Source organism: Pongo pygmaeus, chromosome 6 (assembly GCF_028885625.2).
Source record: "Pongo pygmaeus isolate AG05252 chromosome 6, NHGRI_mPonPyg2-v2.0_pri, whole genome shotgun sequence".
In the NCBI taxonomy this organism is placed as follows: domain Eukaryota; kingdom Metazoa; phylum Chordata; class Mammalia; order Primates; family Hominidae; genus Pongo; species Pongo pygmaeus.
The window spans coordinates 36,316,955-36,338,254 of NC_072379.2; the positions used below are offsets into that span (position 1 = coordinate 36,316,955).

The window sequence follows — 21,300 nt, forward strand, 5'->3', positions numbered from 1 at the left end:
CCCACTCCTGCCACCTCCACCCCTTCCTAAAGAAGGGGACAGCCGAGGTGTGACCCATGGTCCCCATGCACGCCCCTTCACCAGCACATGTGTGCCTGTAGCAAAATGAGTCATCCCCTCCCTCTGCACCCTCCCCCTGCCCCTGCCGGGGCCAGGCAGGGCTCCTCCTCCCCCAGTGCTACCAGCTGTGGGAACCACATGGCGTTTGCCGACAGAGTCTTCTCCGGGGACCCAGCCTGGCCACGGGCTGCACCCTGTGTTTTATCACCGAGGAACTGTAAGCTTTTTGTTGGGATCAGTGTGTCAGTGCTTCTCCCTAAAGCCACCTGCCTAACAGGAATGTCAGACGTGGAGCAGGCCAAAATGCAGATGATGATGTCAGTGCAGCTGCTCCGGACAGCCGTCTATGCTGTGCCCTGCTGGGTCAGGCTTCACAGACATGACAGCCAGGATCGGGTGAGGGGGCGCCCTCCCCTCACAATGCAGGAACAGCAGAGCCACTTGCCACAGCCAACAGCTAGGAATCAACAGAGCCAGGCCTACCTATCCACATGGCCTGCTCCCAGGCACAGCAAACACCCCAGTGGCTCAGCTGCCACATGCATGTGCACGCATACACCACGGACACACCACACATCCCATACACACATACACACCACACATCCCATAAACATATACACACCACACATCCCATAAACATATACACCCCACACATCCCATAAACATATACACCTCACACATCTCATAAACATATACACATCACACACCACGCTTCCCATACACACATGCACACCACACATCCCATAAACATATACACACCACACACCACACATCCCATACACACATACACACCACACATCCCATAAACATATACACACCACACACACCACATCCCATACACACATACACACCACACACCACACATGCCATACACACCACACATCCCATACACATATAACACACATACACACTACACATCCCATACACATACAACACACATACACACCACACACTACACATCCCATACACACATACACACCACACACTACACATCCCATACACACATACACACCACACACCACACATCCCATACACACACGCACCCCACACACCACACATCCCCTACACACATACACACCACACACCACACATCCCATACACACATACACACCACATACCACACATCCCATACACATACACAACACATATACACACCACACATCTGACACACATACACATCACACATCCCATATACATATCCACACCACACACCACACATCCCATACACATCGTATATCCCATACACATACACACCACACATACACACCACACATCCCATAAACATATACACACCACACACCATATATCCCATACACACCACACATCCCATGCACACATGCACACCACACACACTACACATACACATCACACATCCAATACACACATATATACCACACTCCACACATCCTGCACACATATACACATTACTTGCACACACACCACACATACACACCATATATCCTATACACATATATACACCATACACCACACATCCCATACACACACACACCACACATTACACATCCCATACACACACATACCTCACACATACACACCACATATCCCATACACACATATCCACCACACATCATGCATCCCACACACATATACATCACACGCACACACCATACATACATACCGCATATCCCATACACATATACACACTACACACCACACATCCCATACACATATACAGACCACACACACATACTACATACACATCTCACACACATATACACACTACATATGCACACCACACATCCCATACACATATACACAGCACACACATATATTACACATCCCATTCATATACACACACCACACACATACACACCCCATATACATATACACAGCATACACATATACACTACACATACATATACACACACCACACACATACATGCACACACAAACATACGACATACACAACGTACAACTACATGCATAAACATACTACACGTACATAGATACACACATGCCACACACAAACACACATATACATACATTACACACCACATATACCCCACACATATATACAGACACCTGCACACACACAACACATGTACCACATGCACATATACACAAACACACACACATCAATTTCAGTTTTCCAAGGAAAGTTATTAAACTTCTGCTGCCTGATCTCACCGGTCTATTCCAAAACCCAGTACAAGATGTTATCTGATATAGCACAAAAGTCACTTACTTTAATCTAAAATCAAAACTGTCATGAAGTTCTGTGGAAGACATCATGATCCCTAAACATTTTGAACTATTTGACAAATTAGTAGACATAAAAATCCTACCCAAAAGGCAATCTGGAAGACTGTAAATTAAAATTGACTTTGAAATGCGAAGCAATGAACCTGTTACATGGTGGCCTCTCTTATCAAACATGGAAAAGCTTAGAGGTGGGCAGATCATTTTGTAATGCTATATCTCATGTTTGGGAAATTTGAAAAAGGGGAGGCTTTCCAACCGGGATCATCTGGGTTTGGATATGTTCATGCTGACAATACCTGCTGTCTTCACGAGGCATTCCAAGATAGTGGTAATAAATTGCAAGATGAATAACATAGAATTTTCAAAATTTGCTCCACGGACCACTGAACAATAATTCAACTATGAAGGGGGAAGGAACTAAAAAAGCAAGGTGAACAAGAATCCAAATAATATGCTTTCAGTTATTCCTCAAAGAAGAAAAAAAAGAAAACTTGAAAACCAATACTCCAGCCACTTGAAGTTCGGCAAACAGTTCTCGGCTTGAGACTTCTCTCACATCTGAACATGCTTGAGCTCAGCTGCAGCTAATGCTCAGATGCTGCTAGATAATATTTCTCCCCAGCTAAAATGGGGTTTATCGGTTCAGAAGAGATGCATTTCGCAGATAAAAACAACTTCCTCTAGCTGCTGATTAGATAAGCAGGCTCCGCATCCGTGCTCAAAAGCCTGCTGCCCAATCTCCAATTAGACCAGAGCGGCTGCTTTCTTTCCATGGTGAAAGCTGTCCCCAGCACCGCTCCTTCCCTCCCAGAGTGTAGAGGACTGTTACCACCATTTCTTTACCCTCCCCCCCGCCCACTACCGTGCTGGTCTTCTGCCTGAAACTGTAAAATGAAGGGGAGATTTGGCACCAGAATAGCCAATTAAAAATATGGTAATCCTCTTACAATTCCCACTGCAGTCTTAGAACTCATGGCTGAGTAAAGAAATTTTTACTTCAATTGAATGAATAAAAAAGATTTATGCTTTTACACACTCAATCATTTGTTCTGGAGTCCAGAGGGAAAATACCTAGATTTTGTTTTCTACTTTTTTTTTTTTTTCAATTAGGCTAGGGTAAATCAAATTCTGTTCAAACTATTCAACGTGAAGGACCTAAGTTGTGCTGATTCAGTTTCTATCTCTCAGTGCTGCCAGGGAGCCTAGAGCCTATGCCTCTGAACACCATACTGTGAGATGCAAGCTGAAATAAACCACTCATGAAACCATGGCGATCTCCTCACAACTCCAGGAGTTGGCTGCTCCAGTGCACAGAGCCAGAGAAGCACATTCTGGAATGTACCAGGGCATATAGAAATATACCTTATCTCTCTATATTCAAACTCATGTGTCCTCCCGCCTGAATAACTACTGCCTGAGGTTGTCCCGATTATCAAGCCAGGCAGCAAGTCATTTAGTAAGCCCTGTCCCAGGCCCATATGGGCCTCAATCCTTTGGCCTTCCGTGGATTCAACCAACCCATCTCCGCTTACATCAATCATGGTCCCAATTCAGTCCTACAGCATTCCTGTGCCTCTGCCCTGGGTTTTTTCTTCAATTCTACTCTAAGCCCTAAATTTGCTTGTCCTCTTTCTCAGGGGTGGCCATCCCGTTTTCTAGCCTGGAATCTTTCTTCTCTGTCCTCTGGTCTTTTGCTCCTCTGTTCCGCCCACCCAAACACCTCCCCTGCTGCCTGATTTCATGGGGGAGGAATGCCCTTACTCACACCTCCAGACCTGTGTGCTTGTCAATAGAATCCTAGTGGCTGAGGACCCTTGGTTAATTTAGGACACGAAAATGTGTACAAGAGAGAAGTCAGTAACTGGCAAAAATGTATGTATAAAGGAGGAGGAAAAAAAATGCAAGGATTACTGAATAAGGGAAGAAAATAACTAAGCTTTTACTTTTCTCACACAAAACACTTATCTGCTCTCCAGACCAGACCCCAACCCTGACATAATTCCTAAATGAAACACTTTTAAGAGCCCCTGCTCAAGAGTTTTCAGAACAAGTCTCAATTCATTTTTTTACTTCTCTAGCATGTGTGCCATGGCTGACTGAGTAAATCTGGGGTTGCCTGAAGAGGTCACTGAGTGCATCCTCAGCTTTAAACAGTTTCATACACAACCACTTCAGAGAGGTGAGAGTTCTCTAGTTTTTAAAAAGACCACTTCAGAAGAACAAGCTGGAGTCTCATTAAATAGACCATTCTGATGACTAAAGTAAAGACCACATCTCTCCTTTAAGTCTAACTTAAATTCTTCAAGCAACACTTTAAATCCTTTGTTTCATTTTCTTCAGACCTGGAAGAAAATGGAGGCCAACTGAGGGCTGCAGGGCTGCTCTGCCCTCTGGCTCTGTCTCCTTCTCCCCAAACTTACACACAAACCTAGAATGTTCCTTCCACACTGAATGAAGCAATGAGGTGTGAAACCATTACTTGTTTATTCTGGGAGTGACTCACCAATCAGTATAACTTCACACCCTCATGATAGGGAACTGATTTCCACCATTCCCATCAATTTGTTTATTAATATGGTCTGTTATCCTTGTTGAGATTAGATTTGTCTAAAACTGAAGGATGCCAGTGGTCATAACAGCTCACAGCTTTCCAAAAGTGTTCCTTGTCATTTTATAAAGCAGACACCCTTGTAATCTATTATTGGCAAATAATTGCCCACTTTTTCTTTTCTTTTTTTTTTTTTTTTTTGCATCTGTTGGCCTCTCACCATTTCTCCTTGAAATTTCAACAGTGGCAGCTCAACTTGAACTTGAGTCAGGTGGCGGCCAGCACCCTTACTCTGTCCTTTAGTCTTGCCGTATTCTAACAAATTCTTCCTTTCTCTTCTGGCTGTTTTCAGTTTGCTTATTCTTTGGACCATTTTTTTTTTAAGTAAGAAATCCCTCTTCTATCCTTGGTGCTGGTCATCTGTTCTCTCCCTTTTCCCAACTGAAGCTATGATAGCTTCATTTACCCTTCTTGTAAATCTTTGAAATTTCTATTTTGCACAAGTTGCATTTCTTTTTTCTGTCCTTTTTAAAACTTTGTGGCTTTGCTACTCTGTCTTCAACAAATTATGTCTATATATGTTCCATCTAACCCTCAAGGCCATTCCGTGATGCAGGTTCAGTTGCTACTGCCACCTTCAAAAGAGGAAACTGAGGCTCAGAGAAGAAAAGCCTTGCCAGAAGCTCCAGGCCAGGGAGGAGGGGGCCTGGACCTGTCCCTTCTGAGGTATGCCTTACCCACAGGGCACTCTCCGCCCCCGCTGCTCACCCTGCATTTCAGCAACTCCATTTCCTCCTGCCGGCCCCACTGCTTCTGTCTTTTCATTTCCTGCTGTGCACTCTTTACAGTCCTTTGCACTGATGCCTTATTCCCATGGAATAATGTGATGAAATACAGTACCCAGGTTACTCCCTTTATCCACGAATTCCCCTACCTTTTTATATTGTTTCCTAATGTTCTCTACATACTTCATTTATTTAATGCTATACATTACAAATTAATGAACAGCCTGTCACCACATATGAAAGCCGGCTGGTTTCCTTCCAGAACCATCGAGGGTGATCTCTAAACTCAGCTCTGTGAAGAGCACCCTCTTCCCTCCATGTCTTCTTGGGTACTTCGGTCTTGTGGGATCCTCTCCCTCCCTCACTTCCTCTTCTCAAGCCTCTCCTTTGTGTCGTGCCCGGTTTGTCATGTGGGCTTTTGCATCTTTTTTGCTTTCTTTACAGTAACCTATCACTCCTGTGGCCTCTAGCCCCACTGAGGAGCATTCATTCTCCCAAATCATCTCAGTGCCTACGTCACATGGCTGTCCCCGCCTGTCCACAGGGCTGCATCAACTGCTATTTACAAGCCAAGCAAAGAGGTTTTCTAGGGTTTTTAAATTTCACAATTCTGAAATCATATTTTTCTAAAATTTCATCCTGAAGGAAAAGTAGACTGAAAATTATGTCAAACATGATAAAGGGCAGGGCCAGGACCCATGGGCAACGACAAACCCACCCCTGACTCCAAGGTGACGCCTGTGCTGGGGGCAGCTGGGACCGAGGGCAGGACTTTAAACCAAAAGACAGCTCTGGGAACCCATCAGTAATGCCAACCAGATGCTGGTTGATCTCCCACCCAGGAAAACCCACCAACAACATGATGTCCATAAGGGACAGGATACTGACACTGCTTTGAAGGCACGTGTGCTATTCTTCACTCTCCAGGAATGGGCCTGACTTTCAGTTCTCTAAAGATGCCCCAGCCACGATGGCTCACAGCCTCTAAGGGCAGCTGCAGGGATTCCAGGGAGAGCCCATCTCTTTCTCCGCAGTGACCCGAGTCGGCATCCTCACTCTGACATCCAGGCTCTCCGTTCATTTACATGGTTAATGGATCATTTCTTCTGGTTCAGTCCCTGAGCCTCTGTGTTCTTGGGCAGGGTGTGAGCATCTGTTTGCTCCTGTGTTAAGCAGGAAGAACAGTACCCTTGGTGCTGGGTGCTTCAGGGACTAAAAAAATCAGGGAACATCACCACCCAGTGACTATTCCTGTGCCACTTTTGCAAACTTTTATCATATCTATGTACTACTATTGACTTGATGTTTTTATTTAAACTGATTTTTTAATTTATATGAATGTGTTTTGAAAGGAACCCTTGTGGTGGTACAGTGCATGGTAAAACCAGTATCACTTGCAATACATAGAAGACAATCTCAAAAATAAATACATAAATTAAAATGAAACATGATCATTTGCATCCCAACTTTGGAAAACCCTGAAATGATATATGTATCTTTCTTTGGTAGAATAGAGTAGATAATCCACAAGTTCATTTCTCTTCCCCTCTACTTTCCACATATAGTAGCCATTTTCCAATAGGGTAAAATAATTCATAAATGTACTTGTTTTCTGGATTCATCTACACCAAATGGCTTTAGCCACCATCTTTATCTGTTTGTGCCATTAACTGTGCTGCTGAGTTAAAAAAAAAAGAACCATTATACCTAGTCCACTTGGTTTCTAAGACACATAAAAAACATACAAAATATGTTTTCTTTTTCTTTTCTTTTTTTTGAGATGGAGTCTGGCTCTGTCGCCCAGGCTGGAGTGCAGTGGCGCAATCTCGGCTCACTGCAAGCTCCGCCTCCCGGGTTCATGCCATTCTCCTGCCTCAGCCTCCCGAGTAGCTGGGACTACAGGCGCCCGCCACTATGCCCGGCTAATTTTTTGTATTTTTAGTAGAGGTGGGGTTTCACTGTGTTAGCCAGGATGGTCTCGATTTCCTGACCTCGTGATCCGCCCGCCTCGGCCTCCCAAAGTGCTGGGATTACAAGCTTGAGCCACCGTGCCTGGCCCAAAATATGTTTTCTATACATGTAGATAAAATTCAGTTATCACATTTTCCCATTATTGCATTAGGATGTCCTATAGACAGACTGTTGAGGTGATTCTCATAAGCCTGAGAATTTTACATACATGTTCCCTTCTTGGCTATGGGGGCTTATGTAGCTGACCCACATTGATCCAGTCTACCTCATTTTACCTGTATGTCCTTCATGATATTCTTTTGTGCCAATAGGTGGCTCTCAGTATCACAGCTCTTTCTCTTTTTAAAGAAGAAAACAGGTATTCCAGGGAACTGCTGACTCATTAGCTCATTAGAACATGGTATAATGGAGCGAGAACTAGTCTTTCAGTCAGAAATTCAGTTCAATTCTGACTCTGTCATTTGACCTTGGTTAATTCACTGAACTTCTCTCAGTCTTTGGTTTCTTGAAATAAAGAGGGTGGGTGAAGTTTTCCAAACACAAACTGTCACATGTGTAAGTTAACCAGTGGTGTTGCAGATGGTTCCACACGCACTTTTTTATGGAAAAGGTATGTAAATGTGTGCTTCGATTTTTTTCTAACATTTAAAAATTACCATTTATGAAACTTTCTATTTTCAGTTAAATCTGAAATTTAAGAACTAGAGATTAGAGGGATAACATAAAATGGCCAGATGTGGCTTCTTCTAAACCCAAACACTGAAGAGCACTGTTGCCAAAACACATAAGTGTGTAATTTTCACGATCTACAATCCATAACATTTGATATTCCTGCAAGTGCAGTGAGGACAGAGGACAGTGACAGAGACGCGTCCCTGGGCAGGACTGCTCCTCAACTTGGACATTTTGCGGGGTGTGTGGCTCTCACGGCCATGCTGGCCTGTGAGTGTCCATCCTCCCACACACCAGAGGACCCCCATCCTGCTGATCTCTGTGCCATATTTCTTTAATATGCCGGTTGAGGGAACACAATGGATAAAATGACTTGCATCCCTTCATCACTGTCTTGGAAAAATACAAAGAGATAAAGGTTTCACAGGCACAGAGGCCGCTGGTGACCCACTTACCCACAACTCTGTCACTCTTGGAGCTTTGCTGTCCTCCCGAGGTGGTGGAGAGGTCCTCGGGGATCGGCATGGGCTCATCACCCTCATCTGGAGTATCGCTTACAGGGGGGCTTTCCTTCCCTGATGAGAAAGAAGAAGTGTGAGTCTCGGGCGGTCATGGTCAAGGTGCCTGGGCTTCCCCCGGCTTTTGGCTTGAGAGGGTGGCATGAAGAGGCAGGTACTGGGTGGAGCCAGTGCGTCTCTGCTGGGATGCATATACCTTTTTCTTTTTATAAAAAAAGTCACTTCTCCCCACACAAGACAAATGAGAGAACATAGATGTGCAAAAGGGAAGAAATACAATCACCTATAATCCCAGACACTGCCACTCTTAAAATCATCTTTATATACTATAAATAATATGAGGTGACATTATTTTGTTTTTCAAAATGAACTAGCTTTTAGACATTCTCATGTACATATTTCCATGCTCAGGGTCATATTTCCATAATTTCATTTATAACAGGTACACTAGGATTTATTTAAATTCTTTTCCTATTTTTGAGTCCATATTGCTTTCTGTCCTTTTATAATTATTAAACAACACTGTAATGAACATTCTAATGGCCAATCTTTGCACATATTCATAATAATCACCACAGTATAAATATCTAGACATTTTATCACGGCATAAAAGGCATCTATATTTTTAAGGTTCTTCCTATCTTTTGTCAACTTTCCCCCATAAGCTTGTTCCAATTTACCCCACAATGAGCTTGCCACACCACACCCTCCTGTCAATTTGTGTTTGAGGATACCACACCAGGTATTCTGCTCAGAGCTATACATTCTGCCATCTGCTCACCTTCTTTGCAAGAACCAGGGAATATCTTACCAGCTGCTTAGTTTGACTTAACTTAGTGGGGAAAAGAAGACTGGACAGGGAGTGGAAGGGAACCCCATGCCTACTGGGAAAATGATCCCCTCTCCGCATGCAAAGGGAGTCTGCTAACACAAATTCTTCTCTTTGAAATAGGAAAATAAAATATAATCCACACAAATACGAAAATTGCTTATACTATACAAAGTAGGATTTACAAAATGAAATCGGGTTTTACAGAATACCTGTATTTATTTTGACTGGATTAGAATTATATTTGACCAGAGGCTCTAGCATTGGGGAATCACTCCTACTCTGAGGAATCTAACCTTCCTTGGGAAGCCATAACTAGTAGGAAATGCTCTTTTCTCCACAGGAGCTGCAACTCCTATAGTTTCTGCCCTTCCAGATCTAACTTAAACTTGAGTTGAGACACAACCCACATGCAAGAAACAGATGATGTGAACTAATGCAGTACAGCTACGTGTGGGAGACCATTTTAAATAAAGGTCCTGAAGAAGTCTAACAAAATAGCAACAGCCTGGGAGAGTGTGCCTGCTGACTGAGCTGGCAACAGGCAAAATGATATGAACACATAGACGAACCTAGATTTTTGAGAGTGTGTGCAATGATGAACCAAACATTAAAATGTCTGAAAAACATGACTAGGTATTGTGTGAAATGTCCTTGTTTGTTTGAATAAACCTTCCACAAGAGTAACACTAGCATTTCAGACGACTGGCAAGACCAGTAAAATCATCCTCAGTATATAAAACAACCCTTCCTGGAATATTTAAAACAGAACCTGCACAGGCACCAAGCCTATGCTCTGGGGAATACTACTTCATTCTCTGGAAAACAGACATCACAATTTAATATTCCAGCTTAGCTGTAATTACCACTATTGGCACATTTTCAGAAAGAGCATTATTGGGTATATTTGGATAGCCAATACAAAATGAATAGTTAAAGATGGAGCAGGATTATAAGAACTTCCCAAGGAAAAACAAAAGGCCAGAGAGACATTGAGTGAAAGTGCTCTGTATGCTAAAGCCTTGGAAATGTGCATTAAGTGAGTACTATTTTCATTGCTGTAAATAGATTTTTTTTTTTTTTTTCGAGATGGAGTCTTGCTCTGTCACCCAGGCTGGAGTACAGTGGCGCGATCTTGGCTCACTGTAAGCTTGGCCTCCCAGATTCAAGCCATTCTCCTGCCTCATCCTCCCGAGTAGCTGGGACCACGGGTGTCCCCACCACGCCCGACTAATTTTTTGTATTTTTTTAGTAGACACAGGGTTTCACCGTGTTAGCCAAGATGGTCTCGATCTCCTGACCTCGTGACCTGCCTGCCTTGGCCTCCCAAGTGCTGGGATTACAGGCATGAGCCACTGTGCCCGGCCTATAAATAGAAAATGTTTAAAGTAATAATTGCTAAATATCTTAGCGTTTTCACCTCTTTCATAAATGGGGAAAAACTCCAAATAGGAGAACGCAGGAGGTATATGAACCACCTCACAACTCTTATTTTTGTATAAGATGACTTCCTAGAGCAATGGTGTTCAAACTTCCAGGACTTTACGAAGGTTGTCAGAGGAATACTTTTTTTTTCTTGGTGGCAGCGGGGGGTGGGGGGGTGGGTGTGGGGGTAAGAATAACAAAATAATCTTACACAGAACTGTAATATACACATAGGTCTCCTACATAAAGCTGGGACCTTGCAATTTGGGGAGGCAGGGACCCAGGCCACTTGCCTTCTTGAAGACCTGCTAAAGTACCTTCATAGAAATGACCATGGAGCCTCCTGGCTTGACATGCTATCCCAATGAGTAAACATGTACAGGGCATGTGGGGTGTGCACGTGTCTCATGATTAACCAGCTGTCATTATTATGGGGTGGAGGTGGGAGGTTGAGAAACTAAACTTTATTGACTTTTCCTCCTATAGCTTTTCCCTGCGATCACACTGGAGCACTGCAGGATGCTCTGAGATGCCCTTAGATGCATGGGGCCCTGGAACCAAGTGAGGATAATAAAGAATCAGGACTTACCCAGTGAAGAAATGTCATACTTTCTGCTCAGTGCATGCTAAAATACATCCAAATAACTCTTAGTTACTTTTACTAAAAAATTTAACTGCTGCATCTATGAGAAAAAAAGATCCACTACAATTTGTTGAGGATGGTTCGTAATAACAGGTGTGCTTCTTAAGAATTACATCTGCCTTCAGTTGCTGCACTGAACTAAATGTCAGTGCTCCAGTGTCCTTGATCTTGCATCTCAGGACATTTATTTTTTTCAACATGGGGGAGAAAAAGGAATAATGAAACAGTAGGGATCGCAATTCTAAAATACCATGGGTCAGACTGATCAATAGGAACTCTCTATGCAGAAGAAACCACATGGGGAGAAGGGAGAATAAAAAATCAGTCTTGGTATGTACAGGGGCATCTAGTAAAGAGTCAGAACTGGATGGTAGTGAAGTGAGATATATTCATATGCCCATCAAGGGCCCTGTGTTAATTCAAGCTCGCCTTGCCTGAACTCAGTGATAGTTCTTAAGAGGTTGTCTGATTTGCCTAAAAGCCCCAAAGTGTGAGTCCAGGCTGCTGAGACTTTCATCCCTCACATGAGCCTCTGTACCCAGGGCCCCTCATCTTCTGTGACAGCTGAGGATCTCCACGATGAAAAGTTATCACTTTATGAAATCCATCATGATAGGCACAGTATTTTTATGCACTGATTTTAAACCAATTTGCCTGGTTAACCATTTAAAATGTAAAAGTATGCAAGGATTATAAAACACTAAAAAATAAATGATTAAATCAAGCCAACAGGCATCTCAAATACTAACACACAGTGACTAGGAGTTAGTGACCCAGGACATAGTTCTGGCTTTCTGGCTTGACCAATTAATTGTAAGACGAATGGGAACATGAGACTGGTCCCCTTTTTAAGACTCCTTTCCTAAAGTGGAAAAAGGAGGCTGAAAAACATGATTTTGGTCTATCCCACAGGATTGTGGTGAAGATAAAATAAAAATAATGTGCATGGATTCTAATATGCTAAGTAAACTTATGGTATTATTTGGTAAACTATATGTACATAGAAACATAAGGTATATATTGCATCAAGCTCCCACACTTTTCCTAAGAACATGTACAATGACATGCAAACACACAGAGATGGAGACAGCAAGACATCAAGTGTTTAAATAGAATAATTTAGAAGATGCAATACAATTTCACTTATTTAGAAAAATGAAATAAACTTCTGGTTAAATTATAAAAATACACACTTACACTTAACTTACCTATGGCCTATGTTTCAAATAAAGCATTACCTATGAGAAGTGTTCTGGGAAAATTGGATGAGATATGGTATAATTAGCTTATAAACTGTAAGCAAATAATTTCTCAAGTAGATTATAATTCATTCAACAAAGTTCTGTCATCCTCCCTCTCCTAAATGCATGAGGTTTTATTATATACAATTGCCCAAGAGGATATAATTCTCTGGGTAAATACAAGCTCAAAATATAGAATCTCAACTCTATAAAGTAGTGGAGAAGCTTCCACTCTAGTGTCCAAGTGGGGATCACACCCCAGAGCAATCTCTGACTCCCTATTGGACTTCCAGTCAGTTGCTTAAATTCTCTGTGTCTCAGCTCCCTGCAGGTTGGAAACGATAACTGTATTTCCTTCTGTGGATCCTTGTGAAGTTGAAATGAGAAAACACTTCGGGTAATGTTTGGTAAATACAAAGCATTTAATCAACGTGATTTACTATGCTTAACTTGATAAAATATTCCCATTGACACTGCAATATATACAAACCTTCTTTATGTAAGCAGATTATATATATCTAAAGGTTTCCATATCCTTTAGATATATATAGTTTATGTTTATGTTTATGGAAACAAATTTCTGGTTTCCATATCCCCAAAAAACCACACTACAAATAGCATTAAACCAATATCCAATATATATTTAGGGTCACAGGTGCCAGAGGAACCTTAGAGATCAACTGGCTCAAGTCCCTCCTGTTACAGATGATACTCTACTGGTCCAGGAGGCAAAAATAACTGTCTCAGGTCCCATCGTGGGAGGTAGAGGTGGGATGCTGATGCAGGTCTCTCAGCTCCCACATCCTTCACTTTCCCACCGGCTGACTCTTTCTTTAGAAACCAAACCAAAAAACAATGCATAGGTATAACACACATTTTGGAAAGACTTCCAAAAACACAAAAGAAAGAAAAATATGCTTTACCCAAAGAATTAGTGAGATGTGCCCTAAAGGAAAGGGTAGCTTGCTTTAGATATGCTCTCCTCCAAGTCTATCAGTAGCATTTTCTCAATACCCTGTGGATTCAAGTCAGTAAACACTTATGGAGTGTCTACTACTACACATCTGCGAGACACCGTAAACCAGGGTATAGCCCACATTTAGGATAAATCTCAAGGAACAAATAACCCAGTGCTTTGAAAAAAGCCTGATATTAAGTATTTATCTGTTTATCAAGCATTTCACAGACATTAGGTTGAATCCTATGAAATGGCTGATACTTTAATATTTTATGGGAAAAGAGGATGATTTAGGAACATATTCTTGATAAGATTTCTTATAATCTATAACATAATCTTGATAAGATTTCTTACCAAGAATGTCAACTCATATTTGGTTAAATGTACATCCTTATGCCATAAATGTCATTTCTTCCAACTTTAGAAATGAAAAAAACAAATACTGGTTTTAACTGGAGAAGCAGAGATCAAACTCGAAGAAGTAGAAAAAGTATCCTTTGATTCTTTACTAAAAGTGACATGACTCTTTAGGTGCTCTCATCATTATGTAGAGTGCTCAAAGGTTAACAGAAATCAAAAGTACTATGAGTGTTTTAGAAATAGGAATCCCTTTGGTAAGTGTACACAAACTAAATTTCAGACCAAATCATTTCAAACAAAAATAGAGTTTCCTTTTTCAGGAAGTCTTATGTAATAAGGTCTCCATTCTTGTCCCCACCCCCAGCTACCCTATCCTTTGAACAGTCAGGGTGCAGAACAAATTACTTATTTTGTATAATGGTAAAGACAAGAAAACTACCAGAGGAGAATCAGGCTTTTGTGAGTTTTGTTACTAAGATATGAGATCAGAATACTGAGGGGCTATTCCTTATATAAACATTCTAGAGATGAATTCCTAGGTGTCAGCATTCAGCTTTGACTCTAGAATATCAGAGTATAGACCCCTGCATTGGCCAAAGGGGTCTCATTTTCTTTAAATGCACCATGCAAAATACCAATTTGGAAGCTACCCAAAGTGAAAATGACAAGGAAAAGAAGAGCAGAACAATTAAAGCATCTTTTTGGCCTCTGGAAATTTTTAACCTGCTTGGGTTTTTTGACACTCTAATCACTTCTAGTCACAGTCAGCAAACCCAGTGAATGAGATTCTCTTCCATGAGTGAGGATCACAGTCCTCATCTACCAATGTTTCCCAGACCAGCTCTCCGAGGCTGCAGTGAGAGGCTGGCGAAGCCAAATGAGAGGCTATAAAGAGCTACACTGCTTTTTCTCCCATTTAACTCGTTTTTTGTTGTTGTGCTTTTTTGTTTAAGAAACAAAGTATATGCTTAAGGAAAATAAATTCAAATAATGCTAAAAGGTAGAAGATGGAAAGCAAAGTTTTCCTTCTCCTCCTCCTCTTCCCTAACTCATCCCCTTCCTTCTACCATCAATCTTCCAAGAGGAAGTCCAGGTTAATAAATATCACCCCAGAATTTTCCTAAACGTTATGGGCAAGCATATAGAAAATGTGTATGTGTATGTAATTTATTTTCTTCTTAAAGAATGAGATCATACTTTGCATACCATTCAGAACCATGCTATTCTCACTTTCACATGTATTTGGACTTCTTTTCATACTAGTTCATTCATATCCTCCTTATTTTTAAGAGCTGTATGTGGAAGTACATGGATGTACCATAGTTTCAAAATACTGATAACAATGCTGCAGTGAACAAATGCTTAAATGCTCTGTGTACTTGTGAGAATATACCTCTAAGGTAAGTTCTTTAATGCAAAATTGATAAAATTGATATTTGGATTTATACCATTTTTGTTTATATAGATAATCACAAACTTTTGGACACATTTTCACTTTTACCAACTGTACCATGAAGTGCCTGAATACCACATTCTAAAAGTTAAAAAGCCACATGTTCTCACTCACATGTGGAAACTAACAAATGCTGCTGTCACCATTACAAGTAAAAAGTAGGACAGAGGCTAATAGAGGCTGGAAAGGTCAGGGGGAGGGGAAGATAGGGAGAGATTTGTTAAAGGAGACAAAATTACAGCTAGGTAGGAAGAATAAGTTCTAGTGTTCTACACCATTGCAGGATGACTGTAGTCAACAATAATATATAGTTTCAAATAGCTAGAAGGAAGATGTTGAATGTTCCCAATACAAAGAAACGATAAATGTTTGAGATGATGAATATGCTGATTTACCTGATCCGATTACTATACATTGTATATATCACATCACTATGTACCCAATTATTTTGTGTCTATGTACACAATTATTTTGTGTTGATTAAGAAAATTAAAAATTAAGTGAAAATATTCAATGATATACAAAAAGAGAATTATATAATTCTCATTCATGAGAATTATATTTAAGATATAAATGTGAGAATTACACAAAGAATGTGGCAATTATATTGTAATAAATATGAAGCCTAACTCTAAAAGAAAAATAAGCTAGCCTTTCGTTTGTTCTTTGCACCTGGGAGAGTTTAAGTCCAAAACTTGAAACATGAATAGAGCGGCTGAGGAGTGGTGGAGAAGGAAGCCTGTGATTGGCAGATCTATCTCCAGTTCCATGGAACTCAGAAGGTCCTCTCCTGCACCTTCTCCAGGGAAACCACCAAACAGGGGAGCAGCCACACATAGGTCCTGGTCTTCATCAGGAGCACCGACTTGTAGAATCCCATAGAAACTTCAAAACACGAGGGCGCTCAGCCAAGGCGAGGTGTCACTGAGAGAACTTTCTCAAATAGAGGTCAGGCTCTGGGGCTGGCTGTGAGTCTGTGAGGCTCAAAAATATGAAATACCAAAAACCCCAAAGTCCATGAAAGCTGCTACTGGGGCTGATGCCTCTGGATACAGGGCCAGATAGAAAGCTGTCTTCCTATGTCCATGCATTGGGGAACTGTGTGGTTTTGTTGGTTTTGTTGGACTGGCTCGCCGTCCATCCTCAGTACTGCCAAAGGGTCACAGTCTGTAACCTACCCTTAGGCTTTTCCTACTACAGACTTCTCCACTTCCTGGGTCTCCTGGATGAGAAGAGCTATGTCCAATATGGCTTGAAAAGATATATGGCAAAGGGGAGCAATGTTGTGTCCATGCTTAATGAACAAGTAGTCATGACTGTGCCCAACAATTATGTTTTCAAGCTTCTCTCTCTCTCTCTCTAAGTACCATCATTGGCATGTGTTTGGGTTTTAGACCAATCAGCCATTTTTCCTTCCAACAGTACAAAAATGTATTTAACTCTTCCCATTTTTTTTTTCCTGAGGTTTAACAGTAAAACTAATGTCATCTTGAAGGCTTTCTGTTCAGCTTCTCAAAGTGAGATAATTTGTAACGGGTGAAGGAAACACTCAGGCAAATTCCATCATGGTCTTTTCTTTTGCAGAATAGCCCCTATTCCTCCCCCATGAGCATACCAAGCACTCTGACTTCTGGCCCCAGGGAAGCTTTTCTCATGAACTTCCCACACAGGTATCTCATAAGGTCTCACCTGAAACTTGGGACATGTCTTGACCCTCATCAGCATCCATTGTCCTCAGGTTATCTGAGAAAGAGAGGAAGGGATTTTAGTTTAAAGCAAAAATACTAATAAGATATGAGAAAGAGAGAGAGAGAGAGAAAGAACCCCTATGCTATTTAACAACAAGGTTATCGAGCAAGAATAATGCATTTTCCTCCTCACATACTTGCTGGAGTATCAGACTGGCACAGGCCTTGATCCTTTTAAAAACAGCATTACAAAGATTTATAAAAATATCATTACAAGCACAGGAGGACCAAATTTGTTATTGATTGTTAATTTCCTACTGCATAATAACCCAAAATGCAAACTGACTGCGACAAAATTAAGCAGAAAATTAAATGGCCCTGGGTCATTGTAGGTACAGAATTCATTCTCTTGGCTGATCCATAGTTATGTTCTTTCTAATTTACCGAGCATGCATCGATGAACCTCGAGTCAGCTTGGTGACACGCGTACAATCAGCAATCAAAAAACGAAGCAATTTGCTGAAGAATGTCTCATTTACCCAGGCAGGGCTGCATATCTCAGCAGCAACTGCACTACCTCCATCAATAATGAATACACCTCCAGCCTGGCAGACGGGCAATGCGGGCGCTCCTGTCTTTGTCCCTCAGTCTTTCTGGGCCCTTGCCTCAGCCTTCACCAGCGCTCTTAACGGGGAGAAGTGAAGCTCACTACGGCAGCAAAACGAGCCCAGGAGAGAGCCCAAGCCTTCCTGTTTTGCTGACAGATGGCTGGCTTCTCAGATCAGTTTAAATTAAAAAAAAAAAAACAAAAGAAAATAAAGAAACAACTGGGAAGATGCTGCCCTTCGATGACCATAGTGAATGTTCCACAGAGTGTACTACGAGCCACAAACACCAGGGAGAGAACCCCAGTGTCAGCGGAGTAGAAACAAAAAGATGTGCTGTGTTTCGCACTTGGGTCCTGGCCTGCCACTCGGCAGTCTCAGGTGCCCCAAAGTGGATGACAGCTGGCAGCTCCACAGATAAGAAAGCTATGGCCAGCAGAAGGTGACCTCAAGGAAATCTGCTCATTTACGCTCTGGTATATGACTTTCAGGAGAGCTCCTTCACTAAGTAGAAAACGCAGTCTATTTGTTGACTCTAAACCAGGTTGTCCCCCTGTCCCCCTTTTTATTTTTGGCCACCTCTGTCTCTGGTTCAGATGTGTGGATCTGAGCTGCGGCCTGCTTTCAGCAGAGACCTGAAAAACTGATGGATGATTCAGGGATCTTACCCTCTCAATTTGGCTGAAAACTGTGAGGGTAGAAGTGTTATATATAATATATCTATCACTCCATGTATCTTTAATACCTTTTATGGTGCATACGGAATATGTATTTTCAATTTCAGGAATATCAGTATTAGTCATGATGAGGATATACATGATAGTCACTTTTTCTGGATGGGAGGGGTTTTTATCTATTTCTAAAAGCGACATGAATGTTCAAGGTGGGCGTGTGGCTTAGGAGTACAGCCAGTGGCCACTGCACAGAAAAAGTATTTCAGAAACCAGAGTAAGCACCCACCAGCACACGGAAGCCAGACACACTAGCCCAGATGCAAGCATGTGACCAACACAAGCATTTCCAAAAGGCAATACATCAAGAGTCTCAGATACCTTTACTGTAAAAAAGGGGAAAAGCCATGATTCTTTGAAACTGTCAAAACAATGATAAAGAAATAAGACTCAAATGAGAAAAATCTTTGTAACAGCCGTGCCACACTAATATAAGAAGTTAGAAGTTAGTTCCCTAGTTTTCTGAAGATGTGTATAGTATTTTAGTGCGGCCTATCACACACCAGGTCTTAAATACCTCTGTATTGATTGATGAAGCATACAGAAGTTAAACCTTGTCACAGCAACTATACCAACATGAAATTTTTAGAATGGTGACTTAAAACTTTTTGCTACATAAATGATACAATCTTTTACAACTTTTTTTAAAGGCAAGAAATGCTCATAATTTCTACCACTTAGGACTACTTTTTTTTCTGTATATTTATTTCTGTGCTTTTTACAAAACGAGGACACTAAACAGATTACAAATACGTTGTTTTAAAATATTTTTTAATTTAATACCACACATATCTTTTTATTTAACAAATACACACCACCATCACCATTTTACTGGCTACACACTAGTCAACTGATTTATATAACCAATGCCCTATTGTTGCATACTCAAGTTATTTTCAATTCTTAAAAAAAGATGTTTCCTAAGGCAAAGTCAAGGCTCTTCCACCCAACACCACTGGCAAACGCCCTTACAGTGGAATTCGGGCTGAGCCTCTGAGTTTGCTGCATGGAAACAGAGGTGATCGATGCTAAGTCCTCTGGACACACTCGTCCTTTCAGGGGGTAAGACGTGAGAACAGTTTCAAGCCGGAATCCTGACAAACTGCCCTTGGCTGGTCCCCAAATCAAGTTCTGCTCTGTGGGAATCTTCTTACTTTTGCAGTCATTTGCAAACAGTCCCCGCACCAGTCTCCTGGAGGGAGCTAGGGGTGGGCAGCAGATCACACCACAGCAAGCACCTTCCTGGAGTGGGTCTGTTGTCAGCAGCCAAGTCTGCGAGAGCCAGAGAGCTCTCTGCATTTTCACACGTGGGCCTGCTGGACATTTCCACTCGATGCCCTATCACCACCTCCTGCCCCAGCATGGAGACCTGTGTTTTGCAATCCACCTCACTTCCAAGTTCATACACAATTTCAACCACATTGTTTCTGACAGCAGGGGGCTTCATGGGCTTATCAGTGCAGTTGCTTGGGGGCTGGTGCTTAGGGGATCTCTTTGCTTGGGGTGATGTTCACCAAAATTTTTAATAATTTCTGAACTAGAGGCCTCAAGTTTTCAGTCTACACTGAGCCCTGTGAATTCTGTGGCCTGCCTTATCTGACATCAGATGACTTGACGGGCACCTGAAAACTTCCCCAAACTCCAAACTTGCATCTCTTGAGATGAAAAAGCAGTGACTTTCTCGTAAAAGTGGCTTTGCTTCCAGAGAAAGGCTAAAAGAATAATCAAACAATGAAAAACTGTTTGAGGGAAAGGAAACGTGGCCTCTTCCAAGACAGCTTACAAAGGGGAGCCTGAAGTGTCTAGAAGGGCACTCAAGTCCTGTCACACTCCTTTGTTAGCACGTGCATCACTTCAGCTGTGTATTTTACAAAGCACTTACTGAGCCCCTCCTCTCCCACATGGAAGAAATGCAGAGTGCCAAGTAAAATATGGAATTTAAGCCTGATATGGCCTCAGCTTAAAAGGAGCTTACATTCAGTAAAAGGAGTTAATCACAAAGCAAGCTAATGGCATGTTTTCACAAACTTTCACCTAAATGAAAAACCAAGATCAGTAGGTCTGTAAAGGGAGATGCCAGAAGGAATAATTATTTCACAGAAACGTATCGCAGTTTTCTACTTTGCCTGGGAAACCCAAACAATTTCAGGCAAGAGCTAAAAGAAGCGACAGTAAAAAATACAACAATATCAGCAAACTACTTTTCACCTGTGCAATTCTTATGAACATGAATGCTTTTATTGTTTTTATGGAGCACGAAGTTCTGAATCTTGCACAGGGGGAAATAGATGCAGAGATAAGTGCAGGGCCAACGTGACAGAAGCTGTCCATGGCTGTGCCTCTAGAAGCGGGGAGTGGAGTCTGAAGTCACAAGCCACCAGGCACCCTCCGCTCCAACTCTGGACTGCTCACTGACTTGGGAGGTCTAAATCTCTGTCTGCCTTTCCTCTGCCTTCTGCATCTCTCCCTCCTCCCATACCTACCTCCCATCTCTTTCTCTGTCTCTCCCTCCCTCCCTCTGTCTCCCTTTGTCTGAGACTGTCTCTCTCTCAGTCTCTCTCTGTCCTTCTCCTTTCTCTCCCTCTTTCTG

At 41.9% G+C, this 21,300-nt stretch overlaps 1 protein-coding gene across 3 annotated transcripts in view; it reads right to left on the reverse strand.

Moving 5' to 3' along the window:
• IKZF1 (IKAROS family zinc finger 1) overlaps positions 1–21,300 on the reverse strand; it is a 101,800-nt gene that overhangs the window by 69,933 nt on the left and 10,567 nt on the right. For all 3 annotated transcript variants that reach the window (XM_063667318.1, XM_054495430.1, XM_054495429.2), the window contains exons 2-3: positions 17,376–17,429; positions 8,715–8,834 (exon numbers count right to left, since the gene is read on the reverse strand). In XM_063667318.1, coding sequence (XP_063523388.1) covers positions 8,715–8,834; positions 17,376–17,415 — 160 coding nt within the window. In that variant the 5' untranslated portion in view covers positions 17,416–17,429. The remainder of the gene's footprint in view (positions 1–8,714; positions 8,835–17,375; positions 17,430–21,300) is intronic.